This window comes from Bos indicus, chromosome 29, assembly GCF_029378745.1.
Source record: "Bos indicus isolate NIAB-ARS_2022 breed Sahiwal x Tharparkar chromosome 29, NIAB-ARS_B.indTharparkar_mat_pri_1.0, whole genome shotgun sequence".
Lineage (NCBI taxonomy): Eukaryota > Metazoa > Chordata > Mammalia > Artiodactyla > Bovidae > Bos > Bos indicus.
In genome coordinates, this window is record NC_091788.1 from 42,764,259 (window position 1) to 42,785,100 (window position 20,842).

A 20,842-nucleotide genomic window follows, 5' to 3' on the forward strand; every position below is an offset into this window, starting at 1 on the left:
GAATGGGAGGGGAGGAAACGTTTATTCTGAGGATGCCCCTGTGCATGTCGGGGCTTGACCTGTGATCCCCTGCTACTGTTCCGACTCAGAGCTTGGCCCTTGCTCTTGCAGTTAAGTTATTTGAAGTGATCGAGACTGAGAAAACGCTCTACCTGGTCATGGAGTACGCCAGTGGAGGTAGGTATGGAATTGCCTCTCGCTCCTGTGTCCCTGCCTTCCCCAGCTCCAGCCAGCTCTGATGTAGACCCCACTCCTGTCACTTGCAGGAGAGGTGTTTGATTACCTAGTGGCTCATGGCAGGATGAAAGAAAAAGAGGCTCGAGCCAAATTCCGCCAGGTGGGTGTGACTCCCTCCCTGGGCTATGGGCCCAACCTCTGCTCTGGGGGGTTGGCATACAGGGAGTCGCTGCCTGCCTTTCAGCAGCCTCGGAACGTGGCAGGTTGGAAGCCGGTCACAGGGTCGCAGCTCCCCCAGCCCGTGCGGCCGCCTCCGGGCTGACCCCTCTTCCTTCCTTTCAGATAGTGTCTGCTGTGCAGTACTGTCACCAGAAGTTTATTGTTCATAGAGACCTAAAGGTAAGGCACGCGCTCGTCTCCCGCGTCCGAGTCAGGGCTGGGCCGTTCACCTCTGTGAACGGTGACAGAACCATGACACCCTGATGTTCAGGGAAGCTCTAGCCTGTAATTTTTTTGGAGATGATGAGGAAGCCCCTAGGGCTGCTTCTGACACAGGCCTGTGTGACTGGACTTAGGTTCCCATTCCCGCCAGCGAGCAGAGAGCCTCTGCCATTCCACCTCTTCAGGTGCTGCCAGGTCTGGCAGCCAGCCGAGGAGACAGGGTTGACTGTCCCACAGCTGATTCACAGCTGCTTTGCAGATGTGAGCGCTCCCAGCTCTGTCCCTCAGATGTTAGTGTGTGAGACTGCCTCTGGGTCTTCCGGGCCCCTGAGTCCTCGCAGGTGACCACGATTAACCCAGGCCTGACAGGGATGCTTTCCACAGCTCACAGCCCTCAGCCTTCAGATCCCAGCCCTCATACAGCTGCCTGTGTGGGGAGCGGCCTTTGCCACCCTCCTCCAACCCAGCCCAGCGTCTTCACACAGATTGGAGGCCGCCCTGGAGTTGGTGGAAACAGTACTAAGATTGAAGATGACTTCCTGCTTTTTCTCTTCCGTTCCCCTCAGCTCCTTCCTGTCCGGTGCCTTGGTGTGGTCCACTTGGTTCCCTCACATTTTCCTTCTTACCTCCCAGGCAGAAAACCTGCTCTTGGATGCTGATATGAACATCAAGATTGCAGACTTTGGCTTCAGCAATGAATTCACCTTTGGGAACAAGCTGGATACCTTCTGTGGCAGTCCTCCTTATGCTGCCCCAGAGCTCTTCCAGGGCAAAAAGTACGACGGACCCGAGGTGGATGTGTGGAGCCTGGGAGTTATCCTGTACACACTGGTCAGCGGATCCCTGCCTTTTGATGGACAGAACCTCAAGGTGGAGTGAAGTGCAGGCTTAGATCATTTGAATTCTCATTTCTTCTCTTGGCCTCTGGTCTTGTCCCCAACCTCTCACCTTCACTGCTTTTCTACATTTTTCCTGAGCCAGAGCTTCAAAGAGCTTACAAGAGGTAGCAGCTATTAAAAGGCATTGTGTACCCAGCATCATCATCTCAGTTCTTCTCTTGAGAGCTGGGATAAATTGTACGTTTGTTCACCTTTCCAAGGCACTCAGGATTGCAAGCCACGAGCTCCTCAAGCCCGAGGGCGTGGGGTATCTACGCCTCTTTAGTGAGGGGCCTTGTCCCAGGCCCTCTGCCTCCTATCATATTTCGTTTCTATCTGCCTGGACAGTCAAACTGTCAGGAGCCTGGATGTTAGGTTTCTTAAACCCTTGGCCTTGGCTGATTTAAATTTCCCTCCTATAGGAGCTACGGGAGCGGGTACTGAGGGGGAAATACCGTATTCCATTCTACATGTCCACAGACTGTGAAAACCTGCTCAAGAAATTTCTCATTCTCAATCCCAGCAAGAGAGGCACTTTAGAGGTGAGCAGCCTGAGACTTTCTGCCCAGGTCCTGGGTCCCAAGGAAACCTCCAGGCTGAGTTCTCCCTCTCTGCCCTCTCCTTCCCTTTGTTCCCCAGCAAATCATGAAAGATCGGTGGATGAATGTGGGTCATGAAGATGATGAATTAAAGCCTTATGTGGAGCCACTCCCTGACTACAAGGACCCCCGGCGGACAGGTGAGGCTGTGCTGGGCACTGAGGTTGAGCCTGCCTGGGACTCAGGACCCGCCTTAATTGTGTGCCCTCCTGTGCAGAGTTGATGGTGTCCATGGGTTACACGCGGGAAGAGATCCAGGACTCACTGGTGAGCCAGAGGTACAACGAGGTGATGGCCACCTATCTGCTCCTGGGCTACAAGAGCTCCGAGGTGCGTGCCCCCGCTCCGTCCCCATGTGTGCCGTCCTCTGTCAGCAGCAGCCCCTTGCTTCTAGCAGCTGTTGAGGGCAGACCTCATCTCCAAGTAGCTGTGTAGCTGTGCTCTCTACTGACTGATTTTAAGCCCCACCTATGGGGGTCGCTAAGGCCCCTCTGGCCTTTGCTTTCTCTGATCGCCATCAGTGGTTCAATAGGAAAGCTGATGGGGTCGGGCCTGGGTCTGGGTTACCACACGGTGAGTTTGTCTGGTTCATTCTGTGTTGGTTAGACAGGGTCTCGGTCCATCTGGGTCAGTTCTTTGTTGCCCCTAGGCGTGTTTCCATATGTTTTGTGTCTCTGTGTCGGGAATTCTCGGGATTCCTGGGTGCTTTGTCTCTCACAGGAGCTGTGAGTCTGTTGCTTCTGCTCAGTGCTCATGTCTGGGAGTGTGTATCTGGGGGCCTGCGCATCCGTCCCTCGCATCTGTCCATCTGGAGGCCTCGTAACTTGCTCTGCTTGTCTGGGTCACCGTGTCTGCACCTGAACCCATGGGTCTCTGGGGGTCGGGTCCTGCTTACCATCTGTGTGCCGCTTGCACGCACGTGTGGCCTCCCTGTCCCCCTGGTGGTGTCAGACTCCTTTCCTTGGTTCTTAGCCTGCTCAGGAGGTATTGGGGGATGTCTCTGAGTCTGAATGCTCATTCTTGCGCACACGCGCATGTGTGTCCGTGTCCCTCTCTGAGGGCAGGGGTCTTTGTGGGGAGGTTGGTGTGTCTTTGGCTGTTTGTCAGGGTCTGCGTTGCTACTTGTTTTTCTCTGTGTTTATCTAAATGCACTTTGGTCTTGCAGCGGGTGTGTCTCACCGGAGCCCAGGTGGATTTGTGTCAGGCAGGAATGTGGCATGGAGGTGGGATCTTCCACAAGCAGCTCTTCACCCCTCCCTCTTGTGTTCTCGCAGCTGGAGGGCGACACCATCACCTTGAAGCCCCGGCCTTCAGCTGATCTGGCCAACAGCAGTGCCCCCTCCCCCTCCCACAAGGTACAGCGCAGCGTCTCCGCCAACCCCAAGCAGCGGCGCTTCAGTGACCAGGGTGAGTGCTTCCGAGAGTGGCAGGTGTGGGGCTCACCCCTCTCCCGATGGGTTCTGGGGGCTTCGGGTGGCACAGCCGAGTTTCAGTCCCTGTTCAGCCCGTATTAGCATGTCCTTGTACAGGTCACTGCAGTACACTTCCCTCCAACCCTGTGAAATGGGGTTGCTGGCAACACAGGAGGAAGCATGAAGCACATGGTGGGTGTTCGGTGTGCCTCCCTCACCCTTACCCGTTCCCACTGTCCCTCTGGCCCAGCAGCTGGCCCTGCCATCCCCACTTCCAATTCCTACTCTAAGAAGACTCAGAGCAGCAACGCAGAAAACAAGCGGCCTGAGGAGGACCGGGAGTCAGGACGGAAGGCCAGCAGCACAGCCAAAGTGCCTGCCAGCCCCCTGCCTGGCCTGGAGAGGAAGAAGACCACCCCGACGCCCTCCACGGTAAGCCATGCCCCCGCCCCCTCCTGGCCAGCCCCGCCCTCCTTCCCAGGCCCCCACCCCGCCTTCTTGCTATGGGGCCTGCCCTCTCTAGGCAGCTCCTTCCTTAACCAGACCCGGCTTTCTTTGGCTGACCTTCCCTCCTGGGCCACTTGTGCTTACTGTAGAAAACCCTGCCCCCCAGAGTCAAAGCAACATCCTTTCTCCTCCCCAGCTCCCCCCTCCATTGCTTATGGTAGAAAGGGAAGAAGGAAGCTGGATTTGTGACCACTTTGGGTTTCTGTGATACAGCTCTTCCCCTTCTTCCCCACAGAACAGCGTCCTCTCCACCAGCACAAACCGAAGCAGGAATTCCCCACTCCTGGAGAGGGCCAGCCTTGGCCAGGCCTCCATCCAGAATGGCAAAGACAGGTGAGCAGGCCTGGGCCCTGCCTGCCACGCCCCGGAGCCGCTCCCTCAGTGGTGACGTCTGTCAGCAGCACTCCTCCCGTCCTGTACCCTGGAGTCCCGTCCTGGCTCTGTCCAGTCCAGCCGTCCATACGCCAGCACCTCCCTGCTCTCCCCTCCATCTCCTCCTCCCTGTGCTCCTGTGACTGCTTTTTGCGGGGTACCCAGTGTGACTCCATGACCATCTCAGCCACTTTCTTGCTTCTTGACCGCAGCCAGGGCATGGCAACTGTGCTGTTGTGGGCATCAGTGCCCCAGGGACCCCAGCTCAGGGCAGAACCCAGAGATGCCCACCTGAAGGGTGTACACACTGAGGGTGACTCCAGCTGTGCCTGTGAGAGCAGAACCCCCTGATCTTGACCGTCAGTGTTGAGCTCCTGGCTCCTTGTCTTCTGAGCTTAATGAAATCTCCCCTTAGCAGCGCCCTGCTCTTTCTGGCAACAGCACGTCCTTGTTCTTAGAATTCCTAGGAGACCAGTGCAGCCCGGGGGCAGTGGCCTCCTGTCGGCTTTCCCGCACTCTGGGTTTCCCTCCCCAGGCTCTGGCCCACTCGCCTTCCTCGCCCTGCCCTCCGCTTTCGCAGCCTTGCCTCCCTGGGCTCTGACTTGTGCCCCATTGCTGCTTCTGGGCCTGACGTGCATCCTGCCAGGGCTCCCCTCTGGCCCTTCCCACCCCGCCCTTGCTTCCTAACCAAGCCTCCTGCCCCCGCCGGCCCCTAACCCAGGCCTCTCCGCTGCTTTTGTCTCCTAGCCTAACCATGCCAGGGTCCCGGGCCTCCACGGCTTCTGCTTCCGCCGCGGTCTCTGCGGCCCGGCCCCGCCAGCACCAGAAATCCATGTCGGCCTCCGTGCACCCCAACAAGGCCACTGGGCTGCCCCCCACGGACAGTAACTGTGAGGTGCCGCGGCCCAGGCAAGTGTGCTGGGGCAGCTGACGCACCGCTGCCCTCAGCCTGCCCCCCTCCGTCCCCCACAATTTCTTCCCACCTGGGGGTCCTGCCTTGTTCTTGTCATCTTAGCCACAAGAGGTGGCTGTCTGCTGCAGCCGGGAGGTAGAGGGAAGCAAAGTAGCTTACGGCCCTCTTCTCCTCCAGTTCTCCCTCTCAGAACAGACATGCACGAAGCCGCCCCGAGGCTCCAGAAGGAAGCCTTTTTGTTCTGAGCCTTCCTGGACTTCCCTAGGACCCGGGGACAGTCAGCATCACAGGGACTCAGTCCTTGAGGGTTGGTCAGCATTGTCCCGTGGAGGTTCCAGTCTGCCGAGCTCCCAGGGAGCTGCTCCTCTCCAGCCTGTACTGCTCTCCACACACGAATCCTTCCCTGCCTCCCTCCCTCCCCGAAACCATCTCCTGCCCCCTCCCCCTTACTGGCGTCCTCAGTGGTCACATCCCTTCCTTCTGTGTCCTCTGTGGTGGCTGCCTCCCTCTGCCCTAGCTTCCCCTTCCCTTTTCCCACCCCAGGGCGCTCCAGCCGCTGGCAGGGCCGCCTTCTTGGGCCCTGATGCATTTCCCCCACCCCCACCTCTTTTCCCACAGCACAGCCCCCCAGCGTGTCCCTGTCGCCTCCCCCTCCGCCCACAACATCAGCAGCAGTGGTGGAGCCCCAGACCGAACTAATTTCCCCCGGGGTGTGTCCAGTCGAAGCACCTTCCACGCTGGACAGCTCCGGCAGGTGCGGGACCAGCAGAATTTGCCCTACGGTGTCACCCCAGCCTCTCCCTCTGGCAACAGCCAGGGCCGGCGGGGGGCCTCGGGGAGCATCTTCAGCAAATTCACCTCCAAGTTTGTGCGCAGGTGAGTAGGGGGCCTAGGGCAGCAGAGAGGGTGAGGCCAGGCCCTGCACCTGCCTGGGGGAGGGGATGAGAACAGCTGGGGTTAGAGCTGGGAGTAGGTCCCTAGGGGGTTAGAAGCAGCCTCAGGAAGCCTGAGAAAGTGAGTCTTGTTGGCACCTGAGGCACTCAGACCTGTCCATCCCTCTCAGGCCTTCCCAGCTCCTCATACACACCCCTTGTTCTCTGGCCCAAGCAGATGGCCGATGCCGCCTCCTCTCTAGGAGAGTGTGAACTCAGATGCTAAAATAAAAGCCCCCCTCTTCTCTCCTGTGTTCCCATGGAAACTTATATTTGGTGACGCAGCTGCAAAGTCATGAGGCCTGAGCCAGGCTGGGCCAGCAAGGAGAGTTTCTCCTGGTCTCTTGTCTCGCCCCGTTTGACCTCCTTGCTCCCCACCCAGTTGGTTTTGTCTGTCGCAGCCATCTTCGTCTGCTGGGCGGGATGGGGTGGGGTGGGGGTGGGGTGGTGTGCCAGGATGAAGGCCGGGGGCCCAGGGCGGCGCTTTGCCGTGTGGGAACGGGTGGAGATCCTCTTCATGAGGTTTCTCACTCCAGGCCCCTGACGACCCATAGGAACAGCGTTCATCCTTGTGCATCCGGTTGTCCGGCCTCGTGGGCTGCTCCCTGCTTCCATCTCCCTGCTTCCTCAGCCATCTTAGCAGAGCTCAGGATACAGCAAGCAGGAGGCTTGGAGAGAGTGGGTTTGCCTGCCCTTCCTCCTGTACTTGGCTCCACTCAGCTAGCGTAGCCAGGCTGGGCCCCTTTCCACCTCGGCATGCAGCTGTGGGGCTGCAGGGTGGGGCATGAGCAGATGGGGGTGTCTGGGACTCTAGTCTCGCTGAGCGGCTCTTCCGAAAATGGGGGTGACCCTTGAACCTGTAAAGCCCACTCCCCACCTGCTTATCCACATACCGTCTTGTTGGTTTTTTTTTTTTTTTTATTTCTTTTTTTATTTTGTCTTTTTGTTTGTTTTTTTAGAAATCTGTCTTTCAGGTTTGCCAGAAGGTAGGCGTTGAGCCCGCTGTGTGTGTGTCTGTGTCCTGCCTCCATCACTAACGCCCCTCTTTGGCTCTTGCGCCCTCCTCCATCTGCTAACCATGTCCGTGTGGCACTCTCTCTGCCATCTTAAAGGGAAGACGACAGCCTCTGACAGGGTGGCCCATGAGGCCATGTTTGCTCACTGAGGGCAAATGGCTCTGAAAACGATGGGCCCGTCCCCCAGCAAGGGGGACCTTCTCAGGAAATTCTCCCTTTAAGATTGTCTCCTCCCCCCGGCCCCCTACCCCGGGTGTTGATCACAAGCGTGATGGGCTCCTCTTCGGCCGTTTCCCGTGTCTGTGCATGCGCTCTGAAGAAGCTCCACCCGGGTCAGAGGTGTGTCTGGGATGGTGTCTCACTTTGGGTCTCCTGGGCCTCCTCTTCCCTGGTGCCCTGAACTGCAGGTCCTCTGGGATGGCAGGACTTCAGGGGCCCTGCAGGGACACCGGGGTGTCCAGGCTTCTGCCTGACGCCTCAGGCCCGAGGAGCCTTTGCCTCTCGAGCAGGGCACAGCACCCCCTTCTGGCAGCTCCGTGGAATAAGCCCAGCGCTCCCCCACCCCAGCAGGCCTCGGGCCTCCAGCCTTTGCTGGGCGACTGGAGCCGGAACATTCTCTCTGGGCTGTGTTCTCCAGTTTTGGCCTGTGGCTTCCCACAAGCCAGGAGCTGGGACATCCTACCCCTGCGCCCTGGCAGCAGAGGGAGATCCCCCCGCACTCAGGCACCTGCCTTCCTGGGCCAACTCCTGGCTCTGTTGCCCCCAGTCCTGCCTTCATCCTGTCTGGAGGCCTGGGTGGGCTGCATACCAAGCTGAGGAGCAGGTTGGAGCCCTGGTTTCCCAAGGCCGGCAGCCCAGGCCCTGCCCTGGGGCAGGGACACCTGATAGGCACCCGGTGCCCCGCTGACAAACAGCCGAGACAGGGTCTCCAGGCTTTCCCCCTTCCGCCCGCCGCTCCCCACCCAGCTCTTCAGTGCATGGCTGGCTGTTGACTCATGGGGCCCCAGTGGGGGCCTCCACCCACGGGGCAGGAGCCAGGTGGGGCCCGAGAGCGCAGCCAGGCTCCTTCCCCTGCTCAGCGCAGGCGCCTGCTCGCAGCGCGCTGGTTGCGTTCGTGTGTCTCGTCTCTTTGTGTTCCTTTTACATGTGCTGCTGCTGCTTGCTCTCTCCTCCGTCCTTGCTCTCCTCTGCACTCCCAGTTCCCCGGCTCCAGGCACTCACCTTCCAGCCAGGAGCTGGAGAAGCCGCTCAGCGGGGCCAGACCTCTTCCCCACCCACCCTCCCAAGGTGTCTGCTTGCCCTGCCCTGCCCTCCGTCTCCCTTCTGTATCAGCAGATGGCCTGGCAGGCAGGGGAGTTAGAAAAAGGGAGGCAGGCCTGTCTCCAGCAGGCCTCAGGGCCCTTCTACCCCCCATCCAGCCCCAGGCACTGAGCCCCAGGCACACTCCCAGCAGATCTTAGCCCTTTGAGCCTCCCAAGAGAGGCCTTTATTTATCCCCTCGCCCCTTCCCTCTAAGAGGACCACAGTTCTGAGACCCAGCCCTGGGGCCCTAGAGCAGGAACCCCCTCCCCAGAGTGCTGGCTGTGGGCTGTGCGCTCCATGAGCGCCCGCACGTCCACACCCTCCTCCCTGGCTCCTCCTTGCTGGCACGGATCTCCGTGTGGGGAGGGGCAGCCCCCCCCACCGTGCTGGGCTCCCTGTTGGAGAGGGACGGTCAAGCTGCCAGCGTGAGGGGCCGCGGGCCACTGAGCCTCATGGCCTGCCAGTGATGGGCAAGTGGCCTTCTGGGCTTGGGTCCCGCCCACCCACCGGTGGCACCTCCCCGGACCCGCCTTCACAGAGGTCCCAGCACTAAACTCTCCCTCGCTCTGTTTTTTGAGGAACCTGAATGAACCTGAAAGCAAAGACCGATTGGAGACGCACAGGTGAGAGAGGGCTGGAGCCAGCGCCGGCCCTGCGCGGGCCACCAGGCTCGCCACGAGCCTCCTGCTCCTCTCTTCCTTCTGCCACACGGCTCTTCCTCCCGTGCTTCTGCCCTGGCCCCACCTTCGTGGGGCCTCCCTCTCCTCAGAGCATCCCTCACTGCCACCACAGCAGGTGTGGGCCCTTCTCCTGAGATCCGGTAGATTCTGGAAGCAGGAGCCCCAGGCCGGGTGGTTGGGGCTGCAGACTCCCACCCACGGACAAGCTCAGCTCTCCTGAAGCAGCCACTTCTTTCTCTCCGGTCTGTGAACTGCTCAGGGCTACTGTGCAGTGCTCCCCGTTCTTCCCCGACCCTCCCCTCTTCGAAGGAAAGCATGAAGCTGTCACCTCGTCACCCCTGGCCAAGGGCTGGCTTCTCCCTGCTCTGCCCTGAGAGACGGGGGTGCAGGACTGCCCACCCTCCTCACCCCGCTGTGCTCCCCAGGCCAGCTCTAACGCTCCCTCTTCTAGCACCGCTGTCTCTGGGGCACCCTCCTGCTGTCCTCTCTGGTCTCAGGGTCCATCTGCCAGGGGGGCGCTCCCGTGGGTGGGACACCATGCCCCCGCCTGATGCCCGCCTCTGCCCTCTTCGCAGACCTCACGTGGTGGGCAGCGGTGGCAACGACAAAGAGAAGGAAGACTTTCGGGAGGCCAAGCCCCGCTCACTGCGCTTCACGTGGAGCATGAAGACCACGAGCTCCATGGAGCCCAACGAGATGATGCGGGAGATCCGCAAGGTGCTGGACGCCAACAGCTGCCAGAGCGAGCTGCACGAGAAGTACATGCTGCTGTGCATGCACGGCACGCCTGGCCACGAGAGCTTCGTGCAGTGGGAGATGGAGGTGTGCAAACTGCCGCGCCTGTCTCTCAACGGCGTTCGGTTTAAGCGGATATCAGGCACCTCCATGGCCTTCAAAAACATTGCCTCCAAAATAGCCAACGAGCTTAAGCTTTAATAGGCTGCCAGGAGTGGGGGGCGCGGAGGCGGCCAGCTGGACTTCACTGCTGGGCCGGCGCTCCGCCCGCCCGGGCCAGACTGCAGAGATGGGTCGGTGTGTCTCCCCTGCTGGCACTTCCCCTCCCCGCCCTTCTCAGTTTTTTCTTCCATGTTTGTGGGGGATGGGAGATGGTTCTCTCCCCCTCCCCACAGTTACCCTGCCCATATAGCCCCCCTTCCCTCCTCTCTCCCACAGGAGGCAAAGGAAGGGGAGGGAGGGGGTGGGGGGGCAGGGCTCCCCCTCGGTACTGCGGTTGCACAGAGTATTTCGCCTAAACCAAGAAATTTTTTATTACCAAAAAGAAAAAAGAAAAAAAAAATTTCCCAGCGGCCACCTTTCCTCCCTGCCCCATTGGGACAGTCGAGACTGGATCTGTGGGGTTTCCCGGGAGGGTGGCTCAGGGCTGGAACACTCTCAGGCAAGAGTGGTGGAGTTCCCTGTCAGGCCCTCCGCCAGGCCCACTTTGGGCTTCTCCCCTCTCCTCTCCTTCCCCTCCAAGCAAACCACCAGAGGTGGCCTTCCCCTGACCTCAGGCCCCTGGGCTGGAGGCCTGGGCGGCTGGGGGCTGGGGCGGGGGTGCCGCGCAGCCCAGAAGCGGGGGGCTGGCGGCGGCCTGGGGCTGGCAGGCTAGGCACGGGGCTCGGCCTCCCTCCACACTGTATCCTCTGCCCCTCCTTTCCCAGAGGCTGGGCATTTCCTTCCACAAGCTGCTGTGGGGACATTTGTTCCCCTCCTCAAAAAGTCTGTGCCATCTTCTCCCATCTCCTCCTGGGTAGAAGGCGGGGCTGACCCCAGGGCTGGGAGGGGAGGGGACCGCAGGGCAGATGGGCTCGCTGGCCCCCGGGGGCTGCCCGGGCTGCTAGTCTCCGGAATAGGGACGATGGCATCCTCCTTTCTGGGAGAGCCTTTGTCTGAAAGCACAGCCCCCTCACCGGTCCTCTCCCTGCTGCCCCTCGTCATTGGCATTAATCTGGGCACCAGCTAGTTCCATAGCAGTGACTTCCCTCACCACTCATCTCTCGGCCTTGCCTTCTCTTCCTCACACTGTCGCCCCTCCTCTCAGGAGACACTGCCCCGGGCCTCCAGGGCCGCCTGGCCAAGGCTGCGGAGGGCAGCGGGGCCGGGAGCCTCTGCCTCCACGGGGTTGGGGGGCAAATAGGCCAAGGGCCTCCCAGCTCGCTGACCTCCGCAGCCAGTGTGGGAGTGGCTGGTTATGGGCGCTTGGCTGGTGGCAGCCGCTGCATCCCTTAATTTATTTCTCTGCTGTTTCTGTTCTTGAGAAATTGGGGGAGGGGGTCCTAAACAGAGGCTGCCTCTACCCTCACCTGAGTTGTACATTTTTTGTGATGGGTTTTATTTTTTATTTTATTATTTTATTTTTTTTTTTTTGATTTATGATGACTCCACCCCTACTCATCACCCCACTCCCAGGCCTGGCTCCATGGCAAGTCGAGCCCTTGGGTCCCAGGAAGGGGCCTCGCCAACCTCAGCCCTCCCGCCCCAAGCCCTGACCGTGGGCTCCGGCTCCTACCAAGGGCTCCCCCTCCCTCCTTCCCTCCCCCTTCCTGCCCTATGGAACAGCCCGGGTGCTCCCAGGGGCCCGGAGGGCAAGGCTTGGCTCCCAAAGGGGGTGGTGGTCGGGGGGCTCCCAGGCAAGGTGGCCCCTCCCCACCCAGCCCCCCTTCCTGCACTTAGTTTCTCCTCTGGATCAAACACGTAATAAAGAGAATGTTTGGAATCTGAGCTGCCTCCTGTTTCTCATCCCAACTGGGCAGGGACCCAGTCCCCATGGGCAAGATATGGCCCAGCCCACCTGCCTTGCTGGGAGAACTGATTGCTGTTTGGGGCCTGGGGGACAGTGCTGGGTGGACCCGTGGCCCTGACAAAGACAGTAAACCTGGGACCCTTAAACCAAAAGATTCAGTGAGCTTGAAGGTTTTATTTTTAAAAAACATTGAAAAATAAACCCATGTCTGCATATGTTCCCAACCCTCCTTACTCCAGGCTGGTGGACAGGGGGGGCACCCTCAGAGCTCCTCAGCATCCCCACCCCGGCCCCTGAAGACAGGAGAGCTAGCTCTCTGGCCCCAAGGGACCTTTCTGCCCACCTCCCCCCTCCAGCGCCCTCCCCACCTCACCCAGACTTATTGCTACAAGAAGGGAAAGAGGAAGAACAGCCAGCACATTAAACTGTCCTTGCCCCCAACCCCCACACTATGGTCACTACCCCCTACACACGAAGGGCAGGACCAAAGGCTAAGCCCTGGCAGCCTAGGAGGCAGCCATTCCAGTCCCAGCCAGGAAAAGAAAGTACCCTCAGGCCAGCTCACAAGGCCCCAGACCCTGGCCAGGCTTGGCCACCAGAAACAACGTGCAGAATCCACGGGGCCAGCTGTGCCCGTCGCGGCAGCCCCGGGTCCTCGAAAGACCTGGCGCGACCTCTAGTCTCTTCTGTCCTTGGTTTGAAGCTGGAGGTCCCCAGGGATGCCCAGCCGAGGGCTTCTGGAGCCTCTGGTTGGCGGAGAGCCTCAGCGCTCAGAGCGAGGGTGCCGGAGGCTCCAGAGGGGCTCCAATCAAGGTGGGTGGGGGCTGAGGGCCAGGGCGGGCACTGTGGCGGGATGCAGCCAGGGCAGGGCGGATGAGAGGTGGTGGTGGCTGGTTGGGGGCCAGCCGGGGCTGAAGGAAACGGCCCTGCTGGAGTGGGGGTGGCTGGCGAAGCAGGGTGGGGGCAGTGGGCAAGGGTGGCCTCAGCAGTGGGGGCGGCTGGGACAGCGAGGTGGGAGGTGGAGGAGGGGGCGGCGCAGGGGGCCCCGATCGGGGTCCCGACGTGGAGACGGATGTAATCTGGACCTGAGAGGAGACAGAAGAGTGAGAAACCAGGTTCGAGCATGCCCTCAGCCCAGTCTTTAAGGACGGAGGTGGTTCCTCTCTCTCCTCGCAGCATTTCTCTCTCCCCTTCTCACCTCATCATCTTCCTCTAGGGCTGGGGCTGGCAAGGGAGCCCCTCTCCTAGCCTCCTCCATGGGGACCGGGGCTCCAGGGGCCCCATCCTGCTCGGCCTCCCACTCCTGCAGCACCTCCTCCAGATTGAAGCGGCGCCGGTAGCTCACAAAGAAGGTCTTCACCTGGGTCAGAGTCTTGTTCCCAATCACCTCTGCAATAGCCCCAAAGTCTTTGCCATACCTACGGATGGCTGCAAGGGTCAAAAGGGCAGCAGAGTGTGAATACCGCCTTAGATCTAGTTACTTTCCTGATCCTTCCCCTCTGCCCCAGCTCCCTGGGGGGAAGGAGACACTCCTGGGGCCCTCTGTCCTCCCCAGAGCCTCACCCACCTTGTACGGCCAAGAGCTGCTCATCCGTGGTCCAGCGGGAGTTGAACTTGGTATTGGCCTACAGAGCAAGGCATGGATCCTTGAGACTCAAATATAGGGGAACAGAGGGCCTGCTCTCCAAACAAAACTCCCCTTTCTTGCTCTGCTGCCAGACTCCCTCCTGCCCCTCAAACTTGGAAGAGCAGCCTCACCTCAGGGGGGCGGAGTGGATCAATGCCGCCCTCCAGGGCTTGGCGGAGGCTGCTATTGGTCTGCTTCATGCTTTGCACCTGGGAAGGTAAGTCAAGGGAGGGCCATCATAGCAACCCTCACACAGCCATTTACCTCATCTCATCGCTCACAACCATTCAGCAGGGGAGACACACGGGTTCGCCCCTTTTCAAAGACTAGCATTATTGATTTATTTTTTAATGACCAAAAAAGAACATCAAGTTACCCAGAAACCCAGAGGATGGGAAAGATGCAGGCTTGGCAACCACACAACCTCCCTTACACCTCAGCTGCCCCCAGTCAAGAGTTCCCACCTGCCGACTGTCACCTCTCACAGCTCCTCCCTTCCCTGGGCCCCCTACCTGGCGCTTGAGGGAGATGAGCTGGGAGTCAAGGCCTCGAAGCGTGAGGTTAGCAAGGTCCGGGCTCCCCGACACTGCGGTGAGGCCCTCGGGGCTCAGGTACATGCCTTTGGGCGGGCGCCTCCGAGTTCTCAGAGGATGGTGGCGGTACTGGGAGCCCTGGGCCTCCTTCTTTCCTGGGCCTGGGCGGGCATTCAGGGGCCGAGAGGGCAGAGGCTGCCAGGGAAAAAAGAAGAGGTGGGCGGCGCAGAGCCCAAGGAGAGGGCAGGCCAGCAGGCGGGCCAGCAGAGTCTACCCCCTCACCTCTCTCTTGGGGTCTCCAGCGTCCGGCTCCCCCTCACTCACGGCTCCTCGTCCCTCTTCAAGATCATCGCTGCTTACACGGGGGCCAAGGAGCGGGTGAGGCAGGGGCTAGGGCCTGCAGGAGCGCCGTCTACCCCCACCTACAGCTGCCCTGGGCCCCCACCTGTCTTCTTTGTCCTTTCGGCCCCCAAGCCGCCGAGCCTGTCTGTCCATCACACTGGTCCGGCTGCGGGTCTTCTTCCAAGAGTAGTAATACTTCACCAGGCTAGGAATCAGCTTGTCAGGCAGCTGGGGGCAGGGGGAACACCAGAGGCTGGAGCCCACCTAAGACTCCAGGCCCCGGGAAGGCTTATCAGAAAGAAGGGGCCAAGGAGCGCCAACAGGGGTGGAGGGCTTTACCATCTGCTGGATCCGCTGGAAGCACTTGCCATGGAAGCCAAAGGCCTGTTCAAACAGCACCTTGTCCTCTACCGTCCACTCATCCGGGAATGGGGTGAAGTTGGCCAGGTCAGCCAGCGACTTCTCTACGTCGTGTTTATGCCACAGGAGCATGCCCAGTGCCTGGCCCAGGAGAGAGGAGGACTCAGGCTCAGCTGCCCCCAGCACGGTGCTGTCTCCTCCCCGAATCCCTGCGGGACGGAGGCTCACCTGCTCGATGTTGTAACCGTGCTTCTCCTTGGCCATCGCAATGTACTTGTCAACTGCAGAGGCGGGAGGAGCCAGCTCTTGGAGGAGGGGTTACAACTCCTAACCCAGGCCTGTCCGACCAGGGGTATGCCCCCAGGGACTAGGCCCCTGACCCTGAGCCCCAGGGCAGGGGTTGAACCCACATGTCTCAGCCTCTAGCCCACTTCCGAGAAGAGCCGGCCGGCAGCTGATAGGAGAACCAGGCCCCCAGCTCCCAAGGGTATGCATGAACCCAGGGTCCCACCCCACTCACGCTTGGCATCTGACACACAGTGGTTGGGGGACCACACCAACATCCCCTTCAGCTCCTTGTTACTGTAGCGTGCGGGGCTCTCTGAAAGGCAGAGGACAGAGGACACCATCACCCGGGTGGCCCTGGCCTGGACCCATGGCCAGAGGGTGGTGGAGTGAGGCCTGTGAGGTGAGGCCCAGAGGGGAAGGAGGGGCAGAGAACCAGACAGGAAGGCAGAGCAGGAAAACTAACCATGCCACAGGGCCGGCCACCCACACCCGCCTGTCCCACCAGTGGGCGCCAGTCAAGGGCTCCCCCAGGTGGGGCCCAGGGCCAAGCCACGGGCCTTCAAGTCCCCTCCCTTCACAGCCTGTCCTGCCACTCACCAGGCTTGCACTCCGGAATTACGGCCTGGTAATTGGTTCCAACGCGGATCATGCTGTCTGTGGAGCCAGGGGGAGGTAGTCAGGACTCCAGGGAGGGAGGGTGGGAGGATGGGAGGATGTGGCGGGGGAGGTGGCTGGCCTGGAGTTCTTCCTGACCACCCAGGGCCCCCACCTTCCAGGAGGCTCACTTTTCCCTGATCATCTCCTCAGTTACCCTCAATCACAGAAGGAGCTGGAAAAGGGAGAGACCTTGCCTAGCTATAGCCCGGGGGGGGAGGGGGGGGGGTGGCGTTGGGAAGGATAGGGGTCAGTTTTAAAGCCCAGGCCCAGCAGAGCCCTTTGTTCTGACTTAGTGGGGGGGGGGGGGGGGTTGGAGGGCTGCCCCTAGACCTGGGCCACAGCCCTGCAGGGAATCCAAGGCTCCTCCCCACCACATGAGCCTCACGGCTTGGTGTGGAGGTGTCTTTCCAGCTCCTGCCCCGGCCAGATCTCAGTCCTCTGCAAGGTGGTAAGGTATAAGGAGCCTAAGCTGTGAAAGGGAGGGACGCCTGAGTACCTCGGGGACTGAGGGCAGGGAGGGGAGAAGCAGGACCGCCTCCCCGGCAGCTAGGGGCCCAGCCTCCAGATTCCCTGTGCCGGCTTGCGGGGAGCAAAGCAAAGGCTCCGATTCAAGGTGGGCAGGAACCATGCCTAATAGTACCCCTGGGGTCGGCAACTCTGCCCCGCGCGCCTCCCCCCGCCCCGGGCCGGTGCGCCTTTAACCCCAGGCTGCCGGGCTCACCGTGCGAGTGCTCTTCCTCGCTGCTGTCATCCTCCGAGTGCGGCTGTCCGCCGTTGGGCGCCGTCTTGGCCCGGCTGCGGGACAGGATCCCGGAGCCCGCGCTCGGCTTCTCCATCACCGAGGGCATTACCCCCGCCCAGCCGCCCCGGGGGGCGCGGGAGCCTTCGCAGAGCCGCGGTGGTTGCCGCGCTCGCCCGGAGTGCTGTGCCCGGCCCGGCCTGGAGGGGTCGCCACTGAGGCTACGAGAGCCAGGAGGTCAAGCGTGGCTAGGGTCCGGCGGGGCAGAAGCCCAGCGGGCAGCCCGGCGCTCTCCGCGACCCCCAGAGGTGAGGGCTTCAGAAAAGTTTGTGTAGAAGTGGGGTACGCGGGGTAAGAGCCGCAAGGTCCGGTCGGCTGCAGCGCGCTCGTTCTGTACGCCCCCACGGAATTGGGGGCTCCCCGGAGAAGTCGGAGCAACCTGCCCTCGGGGCGCCCTGGAGCCCCAATTGCCCGCCTGCCCACGCAGTTCAGCGAGCGGGCGCTGCGGCGCAACTGCCGCCCGCCCCCGCCCCTCCCCGCGAGCTCCGCGTCTCTCGGCTGCACCAGGATGCCCCAGTCCCGGGCGGGGACCCCTGTCCGGACCAGACCCCCGCCTGCGACGGCAGCCGGCGGCGGCGGGACGGCGCGCACGGCGCGCGGCGCTGGGGCAGAGTTGCCGGGAGGCGGGGGAGCGCAGCCGCGGGCGCCGCCTCGCACCCTAGCCGGCGCGCTCGCTCGCTCGCTCGCTCGCTCGCTCTCCCCGGCGCGCTCGGGCTGCTCGCTCGCCCGCCCGCTCTCCGCCGCCGCTCGCTCCTCGCGCACACAATGAAGCTGCTGGCAGGGAAGTAGTGCCGGCTGCGGCCTCAGCACCCCTCCCCCAGCCGATGCCTCCGCCAGCTGAACATCTGGCCCTGGGGTGGGAGGCAGGGCCCGGGGGGCGGGGCCTGGGGGCCGGGGCTAGACCTCCGGGGGGTGGGGTCAGGACCCGGGTGGCGCGCGCTTCCCTCTGCCGGGCCCCGGGGCTCGCAGACTTACCCCCCAGGGGGAGACCCTCTGCCCCCCCCCCCACCCCCAGGAGTAGCCAGGGGTCAGCCCCACCCACGCGCACACCAGCCCCACACAGCAGCGGGCTCGGGTTACCGCCGCCTGCCCCGGGGGCCCTGAGGCCGCCCGCCCGCCCGCCCGGGTGGAGCCCAGCTTTTCCTTCCATTTCCCTTCCTGCCAAGGAACTCCCCGCCCCCCCCTTCCGCAGGGGGAACCCCCCCACACACACACACTTCATGCGCCCTTGGGGGCCAGAGCGGATGGGAGGCCGGACAGGCGAGGATTGAATTCCTCCAAGAGCTACTGGGCCAAGGAGCCTGGCTTCTGGTGTGCATCACTCGGTCCCCAGGGGTCACCTCAATTCCCTTTAACGGCTGCAGTGCGCACCCCAAAACAGTGGCCCATGGGGTTGCGGGATGGGGCATGGGAAGTGCAGGGGAAGACCTGGACTGCAGAGTGGGGGGAAAGCTAGGGGTCTGTCTTCCCCCCCACCCACGCCCGCCCCGAGTTCACTGTCACCCCAGCGGGGCGGAGAGCCCCCTCCCCCAGGACGAGCACGGGCAGCGTGACAGACCGGGAAGCGGGTAGCGCGGCACAGACGGAGAGGGGGGAGGGGGTGGGCAGAGACTTTCAAAGCCAGACCCAGCCACCCTGCCAGGCACACAAAGAACCAGCACACACACCGGCGGCGGCGGCTCGGAGCCTGCGAGCCGCGCCGGTGCCCGTCCCCGCCGCCCCAGGCACGTGCTGCGGCGCACACAGGCCAAGGCCCCCTCCCGCCCGCGGCCCCTCCCACCCGAACCCCAGACTCCCAGACGCACCTCCGCCCGGGCACACCCCGCTGTGCCCAGGCTGAGCCGAGCCGGCGCTCGCACCCTCCCCTCCCTTCCCTTCCCTTCCCTTCCTCGGCCACTCTGTAATCAGATTCCTAAATTTAGAAGCAACCCCGGGCCCAGCCAGGGGTCCCCGCCCCCACACGCTGCCTGCGGCCAGCCGGCCGGGGTCCTGCGGTCGGGCCACGACCCGGCCGGGGCCTCCAGGTCCCGGGGGCTCCTGAGGGCGGCTGGGCAGAGTCAGGCCCTACCCCACCCCGCTGCGGTGCTGTCGGGCCACAACTGGGGCCACCCAGCCAGCGGCCACGTTGCCCGCCACACCTCCGGCCAGAGCGCTGGGGCCTTTTTCCTCCTCTTAAATCATGGGTTGGGCACCAAGCCCCAGGGTGGGGAGGTCTGTATAGAGGAGAACGAATAGGCCAAGGGCAGGTCTGAGCTGTGAGGTCGGCTACAAATGAAAAGAGCCTCCTCAGCCTAAGCCCTCCTGAGTGGCAGGGTGCCACCCCACCCCCAGCACCTCCAATCTTTAGGGAGCCTCTCCTCTCTGTCCCCTCCCGCCTGGCAGGCAGCCAGGGCTGCTCACAGCTCTCTCCTATGATGGAGTCTTCCATTTTGCCCACAGCAGCCCCCCATTAGGCAGGGCCTCGGCTGAGTCCCCTAATTCCCCCTCGCCTCTTTTCCATACTCATACTCAGGGTCCAGGGCCCAGCATCTCACCTCACCCCCAGACCTCAGCATCATGCTCATTCTGGCCTCCCTCCTCCCAGGCTGCCCCAGGTACCCCCAGTCACCAGCATCCTGCCATCCTTTGCACCCTGCCCCCCATAAGGAGGTAGCTGTGTTCTCACTTCTCCCTGGAGCCTGGAGCTCAGGGCCAGAGAAGATTCTACTCTGGAGGTGGGGGCAGGGAGAGAAGGCTTATGCCTTGGAGTTGCAGAGGAGGGGGGGCAGTCTGCGGACCCTGATGTGATGAGGCTTCTGCCTAGGAGGTGGGACACCACATGGGAAGGGTATCCTAGGAATTTGGGGATGACGGTGGGGGCCACGATGTCCAGAGAGGAGGTACATTCCTAGTGAGCAAACCTCCCCAAGGGGCATCCTTACAGGGTTAGGAGGGGGAGGGGCAAGGCCCCACCCTCCCACCTGCTGCAGCCACCCCCCCTCCCCAGCTGGCCCCCTCTTTTGTGCAAAGCCACACAAAGGACAAGGGGCCCCGGCCGGCCTGGCCATCTGCTCCCAGCAGCCAGAAGGCTCTTAAAGAGACAGCACCCCCTCCCTGCCCTGGGGCTGTAGGGTGCAATAGACCGGGTGCTCCAACAGAGCCTGGTCTCAGCGGTACCCCACGTGCCGCCCACTTTTCCCTGGCTCCCCCAGCCCCAGGTGAGGAATCCTCTCCCAGAGCACCGAGGTGCCACGTGGCCTGGAACACAGAGGTATGGGAGGGGGAGCAAGGAGGCAGCCAGGGACCAGCCCCTCCTCTCCTGCCTTAGGCGGAGGGGCCGGGGGAGCTCAGCACTGGGGTCCATCGGCTCCCTGAGGCCACCTCGGAGCTTTGTGAGGGCCGCTGGTCTCCTGGAGTGCCCTCCCCGCCAGGGAGCTCCCCTAGCCCTTCCTCAGGGAGGATGCTGGTGCTTGCTTTTTGAGGCCTGCAGGCCACTGGGCAGGAGCCCAGTGATCTGATCCGGGCACATTTGTTTCCTGCGTTTTCCAGTTGAGGAAACTGAGGCTTGGCACTGCCCCCACAGGGGCCTCCACGAAACTAAAGCCGCAGGCTGTGTCCGAAGGCGGCCTCCTGCCGCCCACCCAGGCCAGATAAGGCTCCTCACCCTGAGATCTCCAGGGAAGCCAGAGCCTTTGCCACACTGCTAGGGATACAAGTTTACAATATTTTTGTGATTGTTTACTTCTCCACTGTCTCCCTGCTGAGCCACCGGCAGGGATTAGGTCCTCTGTGTTCACTGCTGTGTTCTCAGCGCCTGGTATATAGTAGGCACTCAATATTTGCTGAATAAATGCCAGAAGCCCCCAAATGCTTCCTCTTCACTGTTCCTCTGTCCTCTGCGCGTTAGGCATCTCACGCCCTCCCTCCTCCTCGAGGTGAGGCAGAGGGGACAAAGGTCGAAGCGGGATGCTGGGAGAGAAAAGGAGGGTGACCTTGAACAAGCCCTCAGCCTCCCCTCTCCCTCCTCCCAAAGGCGGGGGCGGCTCCAGCCAATCCCGAACCCGTAGCCCTGCCAGACAGACTGGGACTGTCCTGAGCTCTGGCCAGGCCAGCCTGGCCGCTGCGGCGTGGTGCCTGGGACCCTGGCCAGGCCCTCGGTGGCCACAGCCAAGGGGCTCAGCTTGGGGAGGGTGGCAGGCAGGCGGGCCCTTGGGTGGGGGAGGGGAGGGAGGGTGGCAAGATCTCAGGAAAAACCTGGCTGAGCAGCTGGGGGAGTTGGACAGGA

At 62.1% G+C, this 20,842-nt stretch overlaps 2 protein-coding genes across 17 annotated transcripts in view; one reads left to right on the top strand and one right to left on the bottom strand.

Moving 5' to 3' along the window:
- The window catches only part of MARK2 (microtubule affinity regulating kinase 2), a 55,862-nt gene extending 43,912 nt beyond the window's left edge, over nt 1–11,950 (top strand). For 6 of the 14 annotated variants that reach the window (XM_019954888.2, XM_070782645.1, XM_019954884.2 and 3 more), the window contains 15 exons: nt 112–177; nt 267–337; nt 520–576; nt 1,252–1,488; nt 1,919–2,038; nt 2,136–2,235; nt 2,313–2,425; nt 3,370–3,502; nt 3,758–3,939; nt 4,250–4,347; nt 5,134–5,295; nt 5,918–6,175; nt 7,191–7,217; nt 9,128–9,172; nt 9,805–11,950. In XM_019954888.2, the coding sequence (XP_019810447.1) occupies nt 112–177; nt 267–337; nt 520–576; nt 1,252–1,488; nt 1,919–2,038; nt 2,136–2,235; nt 2,313–2,425; nt 3,370–3,502; nt 3,758–3,939; nt 4,250–4,347; nt 5,134–5,295; nt 5,918–6,175; nt 7,191–7,217; nt 9,128–9,172; nt 9,805–10,165 (2,030 nt within the window). In that variant the 3' untranslated portion in view covers nt 10,166–11,950. The remainder of the gene's footprint in view (nt 1–111; nt 178–266; nt 338–519; nt 577–1,251; nt 1,489–1,918; nt 2,039–2,135; nt 2,236–2,312; nt 2,426–3,369; nt 3,503–3,757; nt 3,940–4,249; nt 4,348–5,133; nt 5,296–5,917; nt 6,176–7,190; nt 7,218–9,127; nt 9,173–9,804) is intronic. The other 8 variants (XM_019954883.2, XM_019954887.2, XM_019954891.2 and 5 more) reach the window with 8 other exon arrangements.
- A 176-nt stretch (nt 11,951–12,126) lies between these two features.
- On the bottom strand, nt 12,127–17,412 carry RCOR2 (REST corepressor 2). 3 transcript variants are annotated; one of them, XM_070782648.1, is made up of 13 exons: nt 16,501–16,617; nt 16,165–16,248; nt 15,720–15,776; nt 15,355–15,435; nt 15,063–15,115; nt 14,814–14,975; nt 14,578–14,702; nt 14,415–14,484; nt 14,112–14,327; nt 13,731–13,808; nt 13,540–13,597; nt 13,171–13,400; nt 12,539–13,057 (listed from the first exon to the last, which is right to left on the bottom strand). In XM_070782648.1, exons 3-13 carry the CDS (start codon nt 15,769–15,771, stop codon nt 12,743–12,745), a joined length of 1,440 nt encoding a protein of 479 aa, XP_070638749.1. In that variant the 5' UTR covers nt 15,772–15,776; nt 16,165–16,248; nt 16,501–16,617; the 3' UTR covers nt 12,539–12,742. The 3 variants fall into 3 exon arrangements, with proteins under 3 accessions (XP_070638748.1, XP_070638749.1, XP_019810457.1); XM_019954898.2 differs by lacking the exon at nt 16,165–16,248 and having other exon boundaries at nt 16,501–17,409; XM_070782647.1 differs by lacking the exons at nt 13,171–13,400; nt 16,165–16,248 and having other exon boundaries at nt 12,127–13,057; nt 16,501–17,412.
- Between the last annotated feature and the right edge of the window lie 3,430 nt (nt 17,413–20,842).

Bases quoted from the DNA above. Each gene is read 5' to 3' on its own strand.
- RCOR2 (XM_019954898.2), bottom strand. From the start codon at position 16,627: ATGCCCTCGGTGATGGAGAAGCCGAGCGCGGGCTCCGGGATCCTGTCC. The intron at 15,777-16,500 runs GTGAGCCCGGCA...CTGGCTCCACAG, and splicing joins CGAGGAAGAGCACTCGCACG to ACAGCATGATCCGCGTTGGA. The intron at 14,328-14,414 runs GTGAGGGGGTAG...TTTCCCTGGCAG, and splicing joins CTGGAGACCCCAAGAGAGAG to CCTCTGCCCTCTCGGCCCCT.